General features: G+C 46.4%; 2 protein-coding genes across 2 annotated transcripts in view; one reads left to right on the forward strand and one right to left on the reverse strand.

The window, feature by feature from the left end:
• The window catches only part of LOC147305434 (uncharacterized), a 479,902-nt gene that overhangs the window by 204,236 nt on the left and 262,888 nt on the right, over positions 1-12,778 (reverse strand). The window lies entirely within an intron of this gene.
• LOC147305439 (ras-related protein Rab-29-like) lies at positions 3,058-7,580 on the forward strand. Its single transcript, XM_086277285.1, has 5 exons — positions 3,058-3,471; positions 4,890-4,961; positions 5,434-5,615; positions 5,748-5,869; positions 7,266-7,580. The coding sequence occupies exons 1-5, from the start codon at positions 3,354-3,356 to the stop codon at positions 7,393-7,395; spliced, it is 624 nt and encodes a 207-aa protein (XP_086133411.1). The 5' UTR covers positions 3,058-3,353; the 3' UTR covers positions 7,396-7,580.

Here is a 12,778-nt window from a genome sequence, read left to right on the forward strand (position 1 = left end):
AACGTAAATTACACACGAACAACATTAAGCTACTCACGCAGAGAAGAACGGCTGCTGCTGCATCATCATCCTCATCATTTCTGCTACACTGGCAGGGCTAGGGGCCAGGACTCTCCTCTTCGGGTTCTTGGGGGATGTTCTAACTCCGGGTCCGATAACAGGCAACCCACCCGCAGTAGACGTGCTCAGTGTGAGGTCTCGCAGCAAGCTATCAAATACGGCGCATTTCTCGGCTTTTAACAAAACGCTATGCGTCGCCAGGTGTTTCATTGGATTTGAGGTGTTACCTCCTTTGACAGTATCACAGTATCAGCTTAAAGCACTTGTTGCTGCTGAGTTTGCATCTTTTGCTGTGAAGTACAGCCAGACTTTTGACCGCTTCGCCTTGGGCGTTTTTAATCTGTAGCTCTGCTCTAAAAGAACGGACGTACCTGGACCCGCCTACTATCCTCGGAAACGTAAAATGATTGGCTAGTATCCAAAGTGTGTGACATCTCAGGGAAAAAAAGCACCGAAATGTGCGCTGCTTTTCAGTCTGGTTACTACCGTTTATGTCAGAACAGGTGCCATTATGGCACCGGACACCGGGACCCATCCCTAGTGGAGAGTCGTTCTACTGTGAGGACTCAGAGATCTCCTGCAGAGTCAAGAACACACAGTTAATCAGCTGGTGTTGGCTTACTTCAGAAATCAGAGTTTGTCACATGGATGGAAACCTGCTGGATCCCAGCTGATGGTGTGAGCAGATCGTGTGAGCACACCTGGTACATGTTGTGTTAAGTTTCTGTGTGTAGCACTGCTTTCACACAACAACACAAACTGAGCGTGCTCTCCTCCTGCCTGGTGTTTGGTACTCAGAGGCTAATACTGGCAACAGGAAGCCTGCACAGAGGGTCACTGACCCGCCAAAACATCACCGGCTGCCCTCTGACACCCCTAGAGGCCATTGCCAGATCCTCCTGTCTCAGGTAAGCCAGGCACCCTGTCCACCACCTGTCTGACCCGCTGCCCTCAGGTCAGTCAGGTCACTCACACACAGACTCAGACCTTTGTACACCTCCTTCACTTTGTTCTCCCATGAGTGCCTTTTTGTTGTTTTAGATGTATTTCTCCTGTCTGTCCTTTATTCTGCCGTCTCATTATTTATATTTAATTCCTGCACAGTTGCCGTGGAGCACCCATCATTTTGTTGTACGTGTCCAATGACAATAAAGAGATATTCTATTCTATTCTACTCCATTTTGGGGAGCGCCATCCCTCTGTTTACCTGCATGTCACCACACTCACCTGCCTCCATTACTAAATCAAGGACCAGTCCGTTTGTATCCGTCACGTTCAGGATCCACCGTGGATTCCTCCGTGTCGATCCGCAGCTCGGCTGTTTTGTGGGAGCTGCTGGTTTGAACACCTGAAACATCATTCAGCCAAACACCTGCTGGGAGGATCAGAGCCTTCAAAGAATTACACCTGAAACTCTACAAACCCTAACCCTGAACAGGTCACATACAGCATCCGTTACAGATGAAAACATCTGTAGCTAAAAACACAGAAACCCTCCCACACCACAGACAATCTGAGCGTTTTAAACACAAAACCTTAAAAAGTCCCTGTGTTGCTTCTGCTGCTGGGATAAAGACAAAGGCTGGAAACACACTGACGGAGTCACAGAGATGAGTCTGCTTCATGGCGACTGCACCCACCAATAACTGTCAAACTCAACTCCACAAGGCCCAGAGACAGGAAGATGAAGATGAAGAGGAGATGCAGCAGGACGAGGGTGGAGAAGGAAGAACCACAAAGTAAAAGCAGATAAACTCTCCCTGCATGACCAAGATGATGGTGGGGACAGTGAAGCCTCCATGAAAGTGTCCTGATGGTTCACGTTTACTCTGCAGCTTTGGTTACGATGCACAGCCTGATTCCTCTGATGTTAGTAACATTTCTCAGTCAATGCTCTGCTCTTTAGTACATCTGTATTTTGAAATGCCGCAGCCTGTGTAGTTTTCCTTGGCAGTAATGTTTCATTGTTCCTGCCAGCAGGTCAGCTAGATCCTCACCGATGCTGGATCCTGTGAAAAAGAAAGCAGCCAATGAGAGAGGTTTGACTTTCTGCTGAAAACAGGCTGAAGCATGAAACATGCTGATGAGATGATGGGCAGGTTCTACGTCTACTGTTGCTCTATGTGTCCTGTGTAAAGCTGGGACAGCATCAACAACAGAGGAAAAACGTAACCGAGTGCATTCAGTTTGAATATGGAAGAAAATGCAGTGTTTTCTAATAATATGAAGTAAATGGTAAATGGTCTGTATTTGTATATCGCTTTACGTAGTCCCTATGGACCCCAAAGTGCTTTACACTGCATGCACCCATTCACACACACATTCACACACTGGTGATGGCAGCTACCTTGTAGCCACAGCTGCCCTGGGGAGCACTGACAGAGGCGAGGCTGCCGGACACTGGCGTCGTGCTAAAATATAAACCCAATCATTTCTTACAACTTAGACATAAACAAAAGTTAATGTGATTGAAAAAACAAATCATCTTTGTTTAGCCCCCCAAACTAATCACAACTTTTCCTGAAGTAAAATTAGTTACAGATTTAAAAAGCAAACAGGCTCAAGTATTCTTACTGTTTAAAAAAGACAATGATGGATAAAAATGCTGTGTCACAAGAACAGCAATCAGTACTGGTCCCAGCACAGAACCCTGAGGCACTCCAGCACTAATCTAATCAAAAACAGGAATCTATCAAACGGATTTGATTTATTATCAAACCATTGATCAATACTTCTTGACACATGTTGTAGGAACCGGGGTCTAATCGGAAGGTTGGTGGTTTGGCTCTGAGACGCATCAGAGAGCAGCTTGGGTTGGTATCCTGCTCAGGGATATTTGGCATGCAGACTGGAGCAGCCGGGGATTGAACCACCAACCTTCCGATTAGGAGACCCACTCTTAACACAGCTGTGATTACCTGGCCGCAGGTAATCACAGACTGCCATGAAACCAACAGAAACCAACAGAAGTCACTAACAGCCCGCCGTCCACAAAGGCGTGGTTTATGTGTCTGATTCATATTTATGGCCTGCAGCAACTTCCTGTCAGGAAACAGCAGAGTGTTGGACAGTTAGCTTCGAGGTGTAAGCCTGGCCCCTCTCTGGGTTTGAGGCTGGGCAGATTTGAATGTGGTGTAATTTAAAGACACAGAACATGTATGTGTGGTGTTGTTTAGTTAGAGGTGAGTAAAATGTGTGTCTGGCTCATAAACGGTGTTTCCTGAGCAGAGGTGTGAACTTTGAGCTCTCCGTGCTGAGGTCTGTCACCTGCTGTTGCGTGACGGAGGACAGCGATGACGGAGCACCTTCTGAAAATTCTCATTGTCGGTGATGGAAACGTCGGCAAGTCTTCCTTTGTTCATCGCTACGTCAGCGGACAGTTCAACAAGACCTACAAGATGACGGTGGGAGGTAGGGCTGCTTTACTCTTTTGAGTCTTTGAAACATTGGCAGGGTCTGCGTGGTGTGTTTGGGTGCCCTGAGACTTTGCATGGTCATCAGAAAACTTCAGAAGTCATGTTAGAAATAGCAGGCACTAACCTGAAACTGGTTTTTATATCGTAGAGGAGCAGACTGATGTTCATGTAAAATCTGAAGACAGATGGAATATAAAAGTGGATCCACCACTTTGGTCCTGACTGAGAAAACAAAAACCATCAGACTGTCGCACAGCTCCTGCTTTGGGCTCATGTTACACCAGATCATGACTTAAAAGATCTTAACGTTTATCTGTCCCACCACGATTGTCTCGTTCCCTTCACCTCTTCCTGAATTAGAAATTTTTCAGAGAAGTCGTGTTATTCAAGGAAATTTGCTTACTGTGGGAGTTCCCTTTAAACCGTTCCTCAAGGGACCTTATATTTATTATACACACATAAAGTGGATTTTTAATTTAATTCATTTCAACTTATATATGTCTCCCAAACTGGAAGCTGGTTCCACAGAAGAGGGGCCTGAAAACTGAAGGCTCTGCCTCCCATTCTACTTTTAAATACTCTAGGAACAACAAGTAGGCCTGCAGAGCGAGAGCGAAGTGCTCTAATAGGGTGATATGGTACTACAAGGTCATTAAGATAAGATGGGGCCTGATTATTTAAGACCTTGTATGTGAGGAGCAGGATTTTGAATTCTGGATTTAACAGGAAGCCAAAACAGGAGAAATCTGCTCTCTCTTTGTTGAAGGAGCTCTGTAACTTGTCCTCTAGCACCACCGTCAGGTCAAAATGTATTTTTCATCTCAGGACCTCGGCTGTTTTTAACTTTATGATCTAAAACTTTGTTTCTTACACAAATAGCTGGAGTTGATTTTCAGACTTTGTCCTTTGGTTTGCTTTGACTGGCGACTTCAGTCCACCGGTCTCTACAGCTACATTTGAACCCATCACATCAGGAGCGCTCCTCCTTTTAAACCAAAGCTCCAGGAAATAATGAGGTTCACAGTCTCTCTGCACGAGTTGAATCAAATGAAGAGGAGATCACTGATTATTTCACAGCCTTCAATCTGTTTGCACGATTAGAAACTGGGGATTAGTCACTTGATTCAGACCCCAGGTGTACAAAATACTGAATGAATAATTACAGGATGAGACACGTTGTTAATTTCAATGTTTATACATACCTGGAAGCAACTGAGAATGAGTGCAGGTTCAGCTGGACGAAACCAGCTCTCACTTCTTTGCGCTTAATGAATAATTTCACAGAGGTTTCACTTCAGAAGAAGCAAAGTGAAACTTTGAGTTTATTTTCATATTTTCCTGTGTAGATGTGCCTTCAGTGGCGTTTCATTTCTCTCTTGCTGCGTCTCTAAAACAGACTGTTTCCTTTTGCAGTGGATTTCTCCGTTAAGCTGCTGCACTGGTCGGATAAAGAGAAAGTCCGACTGCAACTCTGGGACATCGCAGGTACAAAGAAAGTTTGGCTTCAGCTTTTTTAGCCTTAGTGGGTCAGCTGATGCTAAGACTGGTTAAATGACGTAAAACAAAAACTCGACTTGAGAAAAAGATTAAAACCAGCAGACATGACACGGTGTGCAGGTAGAACAACAGCAAACGTTTGAAGTTTGAGTCAGTGTGCTCTACAAGCTTCTGGAGGCTTTGGTGCACCTGTTTAGAAACTGCTTTGTCTACCTGACATAAAGGGCTGTGTTTGAACTGAACATCTTCAATCTGTTTAACAACAATACACTCAAACAAATAATGAAACAAAAAAACTAAACTGAACATTTTCAGACAGGAAGAAAACTGAAAGCAATTAAAAATAGTTCAAAATAAAATAAAAATTAAATTCAAAATATCTAACGCCTCTGCATTATTGACTGGGTCATGGATGGATGGATGCATTGGTGACACACTGACCTTTGCCTTGTCTCTTCAGGCCAAGAGCGTTTCATATCCATGACCAGGATCTACTATAAAGGGGCGCTGGGCTGTGTGGTGATGTTTGATGTCACCAGTTCCTCCAGTTTCTCCAGCTGTCGCCACTGGAAAGAGGACCTGGACAATAAGGCCATGCTGCCCAACGGAGACTCCATCCCCTGCATCCTAGTTGCTAACAAGGTGATTGAGTGCATCCAGCTAATGAAGGATCCACCAGGAAGCTTTGAGGTTCAGGCTAATGAGCACAGGCTGCTAACATGCAGTGAGTCACCTGACTATAAACTCAGTCTTTCTGCTTCGGTCTGTTTGCAGTGCGACCTCGCTCACAGGGCTGTCTCTGCAGACACCATCGACAAGTTCAGCAAAGCCCACGGCTTCATTACATGGATGGAGACTTCAGTCAAAGACAACAAGAACGTTGGAGAAGCCACGAGGTAGGAAGAGAACATCAGAGGCAGAGCTCAGAGAATTCATTTTTAGGAATTTAGAGTTAAACCTGGACCAATCCAGTAGAATCCCACATCTCAGTTTTGTGTTATGTGCAGTTTTATTCAATAAAATGTAACATGCAAGAAGGAAATTAGCTTATGTTAGCACCTGCTGAAGCTGGAATCAACCTGAAGAGTCAGGCTACGTTCACTCTGCAGGTCTTGATGCTCAATTCAGATTTTTTGATCAAATCAGATTTTTTTGTCTGCTCGTTCACACTACAAATAAAATGCGACAGCAAACGCGCTCTAGTGTGAACGCTCAAAGCGGCCGCATGCGCAAAAGAAGACGTCACACACAACGCGCTCTGTTTAGACCCAGAGCAACAGTATTGTTTGACTGATGGTCTTAATATAAAGACTTCGGACTTCATGTTTCCCAATTTTTGCTTTAAGTTATTTTTTTATTTACATAATAATGTAAATAACCTAATAATGATCCTTACTGCTGCTTCAAAGGATAGCTGCAGATTTCTGTCAGAATCTGCAGATTATACAGTACAAATAAAATGTTCACGTTTCTCCAACGTTGTCTTCCCAGCAGTTTCACTGGATGGACAGGAAGCGTTCGCGATGTCTTCTCCGGCGCTGATAATTGGCGTCTGTCTTGTGTCAGTGACGTAAAAGACGGATTTAATGCGACGTGACCATCAAACAGCAGTCGCTCTCTAAAACATCAGATATGTATCGGATTCAGGACCACATACGAAAGTGACCCAGGTCGGATTTGGAAATATCGGATTTGTCACACCATGATCAGATATGGGTCGCGTAGGGTCAAAAAAATCGGATTTGATGCGCTTTCGCCTGCAGTGTGAACGTAGCCATGTCTGTAGCTCCTCTGAGGTCCTCCTCCTCAATAACACCTGTGGGGGAGGGGGCGTTTCTATAACTCACCAGTTTGTATTATTAGGGGCGTGGCCTCTTTCACTGACACAGCCAGCTGTAACTGCTAGCTGTCTGCTAGCTTTTAAATAGCTAACAACTTCATATTTGCTTCCCTGGTTTAAATGGAACGACGGCTTTATTCTTTAAAGATGATGCTCTGAATGTTGGAGGGACGTCCTGCAACAGCTTGTTTTCTCCGATCATTGAAATTACTGAAGCTCAGAGCGAGCAGCTCAAAGAGTTTCTGACCAGGTCATCGTCTCGCAGGTTTTGGTGGTTTTGGCTGGAAACAGCTGAGATGTTTTTGAACATTATCGAGGTATCCAGGCCGTCTTTCCTTTGACACAAAGATCTAAGATCTAAAGCAAGAGAGAAAAAGAGTATTAAACAGAAAATTCAATCTGATCAATCAGGAAAACACATCATTAAAGCTGTGAAATCTGTGGCGTTTCAGGATGCTGGTGCAGGAGATTCTGTCGGTTCAGTCCACCATGGACCCGATTCACAGACCTGAAGTCCGAGTTTATCCTCACCCGGACTCAGAGTTCAACAGAAGCTCAGGAGGAGAACGAGGCTGCTGCTGAAACCACGAGCATCACTCGGAGCACAGCAGGAAGTACTCTTCATGTGCACGTGAAGTGTAGGACTGTGAACTGTCTCGGAGCTGATTCTGGCTCTCCCACCTTTAATAGTTTCATTTTGAGTTAAAGGTGTAAATTAAACCAAGTTCAAATAAAGATCCGGGCCTCGCCTAAAGCGAGAAGCAACACTAAGGACAAACACGGGTATATGTTTCACTGCTGTGATCAGAAACAGGTGAGACACGTTAAAGGTCCGATGACGTGACGCCGAGTGGGGAGCACAGGAAAGGTGCTGGAGACAATGGTGAACAGGAAAAGCTTTTCAAACACACAGCACATGACCTTAGCGTGTTTAGCGGTTTGTACGCTGCACCCTGATGAGAACAAACCAGCCTCACACAGCAGAAACACAGTCGAGGCTTCTGCCACAACTTCACCTACATCCAAGGTGCCCAGAGAAGGAAACTAAGAGATTGAAGCTCCAGAAACACTCACATACATTCATATTAAACACCTTCGTCAATTAACTTTATTCATTTCAGCTTCGTCAGTCCTGATCCACATGAGTTTGAGAGTCCTGGGTGGGGACCCAAACCTGATCTTTGACTAAACCTCTGGAGAGTAAAAGAAGTCGAAGAAAAGACGTGAAATGATGATGACATACTAAATAATGAATGACACACACCTCCAGCCTCCAGCAGAGGCACACGAGCTAACAAAAGAAAAGGTCTGGTTCAAACCTTTTAAACTGAAAAGGTTAAATTCGTGTTTGGGAATCAGCAGGTGTGCCACCCAGGTAAGCAATGCGAAGCAGAGGCTGAACACGGAAAGGTGGCGTTCAGCGTAGGCGTGGGGACCAGAAGGAGCACATGGAAGGTGAGTGTATCGTGAGAGAACGAGGTGCAGAGCGTGCTCGGTGCAGCCGTCCATCATCTCCCATCACGCTTAGTCGTCCCGACACGTGGCGTCCCCGTGCTGGCGGCGAGGCGTGTGTGAGTGGGTGCTGCACAGCATCAGTGGGACATGCACAGGAGCTCCGACCTGCTGCGAGAAATTCTGCTTTGAATTTTTACACTTTTACTCTTGCTGACAGTTTTTAGCTTCTTTTATTTTTCAGGTTGTCTCCTTGTTTCATTACCTGTTTTACTCTGGCAGTTACCTTCCCTCTGCGTTTCAGTTTGTTTACTTCCTGCCTCTGTCTGTTTCCCTCCTCCTGTGTTTCCCTTCTGTTTCTCAGTGCCTCAGGTTGATTCCTTTGAGCTTATTTGGACTTTCTGGGGGTTTCCAGGATAACCAGCATGCTTTGTGTATTTCCTTTTGCCTGACCTGATGTCATCTGCATTTGTATCCAGTTGTAGCACAGAAACATTTTTCAAAGAAGGCCTTCGGACTGTTTTTCTAGATCTGATTAATAAACATGCTAAAAAGTCAAATACCATCTTATGATTACCCAACTAAGTAAAGTAAAGATAATCAGGCTTATCCTCCCAGGGTGTCATTTGTTTCAGTGAGAGCCAGAGAAACCTGAGAAATTCTTAGCTTGGATTTGGAGCAGGTTCATAAAATGGTCATATTAAGCTTTGGTAAAATTACTTTAATCCCCCAAACAATTGCAGTGAGTAATATCAGGAAACCACAGCCACGTGATCAATAAACTACTTCAGCTTCAAAGAGACCCTCACCACCTCACGCTGTTTTAGTCCATCTGAATTTATGCATAAAGTCAATGTAAATTTCCCCGATGAACATTGATAACATCTGAATTCATGCAGGTTAAAGTATTTCAACTTTAAGCTACTGCAAAAAATGTCCCATCAGCTGCAGGACGACCTAACTGACTCCATCGCCAGCACTCTTTGGTTCACTTTTAAACAGAGCTCAGAAAACATCCAGTGTGACGGGGCGTGGGGCGGCTGCAGCTGATACACCTGAGCTCAATCAGCTCATCACGCCTCCCCTGCATAAAAGGAGTGGACTGGGTCCAGAGTTATTGTTGTTGCCGCTGAAAAGCTGCATCGCAGGCATGTTTAGACGACAACCAGAAATAAAAGGAAACTGCTGAAAAGTGTTGAAACATGGTTGGATCCATCATGCATCTTTTACATGCAGAAAACAGAAACCCTGGAAGCTTCTATAACTTCCAGCTGTGGGACTAATACAGGCTAAAGGCTGTCTTCTCTTATCACACTGGCTGAGTGGGCTTTCAACTCAAATGAATTCTCACGTTAGGCGTGAGGACGTCATAGCGGTGAGAAAACCATTTAATTCCAGAGTCAGAATCTTTGAGATGGTTTAATTCTATCGAAGTATAAAGTTTTTCTTTCCATGTTTTTGACCTGTCTTTGGGTTTAGCTGAAGAGTCCAACAATGATCTGCTCCTTTTCCTGTATGCTTGGATCGACTGGTTTTCCATTACAATCTGGTACTACCTAACGTGTGTGGCTGTTGTCATAGCAACACGTCTCGCATGTGCGATACAACAAAGGTGGACATCAAGGTGACGATATACCTGCTGCTTGGTCGTGCGGGTCGTTTTTAGCTCCTGAACTGGGTTTCAGGTAGTTTTTAGCATCTAAATCTGAACAGCAGTGGAAAGCGACGCAGAAGCCATAAAGGTGGAACCACAGCTATTAGCATCCTGCAGCTTTAAGATTTCATTGTTCGGCACCCCCATACTCCGGGTCGCGGAGTATGGGGGTGCCTACTGGGGTCAGCGGGGGAGGGGTCACTTGCCCCTCCCTTCCTTCCCACCCCATCTCCAGCTGCCTCCCTCTTCCCGCTCCACCACAACCACCCACACATGCAGGGCCTTGGAGTAGGGGTGTGTCACCAGGGGAGGCTACCCCCCCCCCCCCCCCCCCCCGTCCCCTTCTGGCTGCCTCTGCCTCAATTTTATCCCACAACTTAGACATTCACATTACTCACACTCTCATTACACATACATATAGGATCTTGGGGGTGGGCACGATACACGGAGTCCAAATTACCATCAGGGTGTACACCTCACCCCTGGCATCGTTGCCCACCTCTCAATTTTAAATACACGTAGACATTGAGGGCTAGCAGGAGGGACCATGCGCTTACCTGCTGCTGTCTGGCAGGTAGCTCCATGCCCTCCTGGGTTTTAAATGCACCTTAGAACACACATGCATCAACACTACAATGAGCGGGTGGAGGGAGGTTTGGAGTCTTCTCTCACCCCCATTCTCTGCGACCTGCTGGAGCGGGGGGGCTAGGAGGAGGAGTTGGCCGTCCGACTGCGGTCTGGAGTGTGGAGCCTCCCTGCTGCTGCGGAGTCGGGGCGGTCTGCCTCCCCCCACCGCAGGGAAAAGGGTAACACCACCTGGGTCTGGGTGCAGTTCCCCCTCCAGGGGCAAGGGCACCTAGACCCGGTTTGTAGGGTACGCTTGGGGAGTGTGATCGTGTGTACAGCGTCTCTTTATGTCTGTCTCCACGTTGGTTGAGTGTGGAGTAAGTGCATATGAGAGCATGAGGGTAGGAATGGATGTTTGTGTCTGTGTGTGCCTGTATTTCTGTGTCTATATGTCAGGTTGGGTATCAGGCGCCACCTCTCTGGGGACATCTCAGGCCCTCCAAGGTTTGGAGGCCTATCTCCCCCCACCACCACTTCCCCTACCAGTGGCGGACTCCCTCAGACATCGGTGCGTTGGTGGTTCTTTGTGTCCGGGGGTGGGCGTCCAGGTACACACCGGCTCACTCCTTGGCGGCCGCTTATCGGGGCCTGGAGCCTGGGGCTCGCTCGGGCCACTTCGGAGGTGGGGTGCCCCCGGCCTCTCGGCCTGGGGCTCGGTCACTCAGGCACAGCTGGCTGCCGGCAGAGCTCACGGGCGCGTCACTGCAACTCCCCCTGGCTTCTGCTCCGCGGCTGCTGAGTGAGCCCTCATCTGGGACTCTCCTCAGCTCTTTCTGGGACAGTGGCGCAGCTGCCCCTCTGTTGGTCTTCCTTGGTCTCTTGTGTTCTGGGGGCCTCTGGATGTCTGGAGTTTTGATCTCCTCCATACCTGCTTCATGCCCTGGAGGACGGGGCTGTGGCCCCCCCACACCCTCTAGCAGATCATTACATGAAGGAACCTTTTAAAAACAAGCGCGTCCATGCTCACAGGTGTACACACGGGTGATCACACCCACAAACTACACCCTTTTTGGCTCCTACCTCAAAGCACACTGTGTTCTGTTGATCTTATGTGCTGCACAATAATGTTTAATATTTAGTATTTACGGTCATATTCCCATATAGGGCTTTGGAGTTGACGTCACGCCGCAATGCATTGTGGGAGCGCGGCGCCATTTTCGGGGTCTACGATCCAAACAAACTCACTGTTGGAACGGCGACGACGACAAGAAACATGCTTAAAAGCAGCTCAAAAGAAAACGGACGGTATAGAGACCGATTGCGTCCAGAGGCGAAGCAGCGGTATTTGAAAAAAAATAGAGTGCATCGCAAATCTGGACCCATACGACATACGGCAGTGGAGTAAAGACCCAGACGACTTACCGCCACTGTCCTACCCCGATATCTTCACCTATCTTGTTTGTGGAGTAAGCGCTTACACAGCGAACCAGTTTCGTAATTACAAGTCACTGGAGGCGCACATCCAATTTACAAATGGCTGGGTGCAAGATTTGGCTATTTTCAAGCCGCCAAACTCTGAGTACGTCGTCAAAGTAAGTCAGCTGGAGTGCACCGAGTGAAATAGCCATTTTCCACCCCCCACCATAATTAATGTTATACATTTATCAGTAAACTGCTAAAATATCGTTATCATATTATATGCCCATAATTGTAAAGTAGATGCAAATTAACACATTGATAATCGGGCAAATTATTAATGCCAATTTGTGTCCTCCCTGTCTCCTCCTGCGAATCTTTACATAGCACATATGTCTGCAAAGTCACTCCATTTGATGTTTGATCGCAATTTCTATAACTTCCGAGACCACCAACGATGATATTATTCAGCTATAAAGTGTGATGTGAACATATTTAGAACTTACCGGAATGAAAATGTCTTGAGCACACCAGCTGATATCTGGAGACGTAACAGAACTTGATATCAGCTCGTCTCACGGCTGCTATCCAGGCTAGACGCCTTCGTTTGGTAATATCCGATACATGAGCTCCTTCATGTTGCTTCCAGGTTGGGAAAGCATAAAAAGACAATCCAAACTTATTCCCGTGCCGGTCGTAAGATCGAACATTGCAGCCGACCACACAGCAAGTACGAACCATGGCTATGCTTTGGCTCCTTACTTAGACCCCCAAAATGGCGGATCGGGCCAAAATCCTTTCCACGCCCACCCCCGTGACATCACGCTCCAAAGCCCTATATCATTGTGATGTTGTTTATTCTATTACTCTTGTTCT

This window comes from Aulonocara sp. 'chitande type north' Nkhata Bay, linkage group LG20, assembly GCF_057382095.1.
Source record: "Aulonocara sp. 'chitande type north' Nkhata Bay isolate Kocher_YH1m ecotype deep benthic linkage group LG20, A_spYH_male_GT1.1, whole genome shotgun sequence".
NCBI classification, from domain to species: domain Eukaryota; kingdom Metazoa; phylum Chordata; class Actinopteri; order Cichliformes; family Cichlidae; genus Aulonocara; species Aulonocara sp. 'chitande type north' Nkhata Bay.

Excerpts from the sequence above, each read along its gene's own strand:
- LOC147305439 (XM_086277285.1), top strand. The coding sequence starts at position 3,354 with ATGACGGAGCACCTTCTGAAAATTCTCATTGTCGGTGATGGAAACGTC. Across the intron at positions 4,962-5,433 it reads GCAACTCTGGGACATCGCAG|GCCAAGAGCGTTTCATATCC; the intron begins GTACAAAGAAAG and ends TTGTCTCTTCAG. Across the intron at positions 5,870-7,265 it reads AACGTTGGAGAAGCCACGAG|GATGCTGGTGCAGGAGATTC; the intron begins GTAGGAAGAGAA and ends GTGGCGTTTCAG.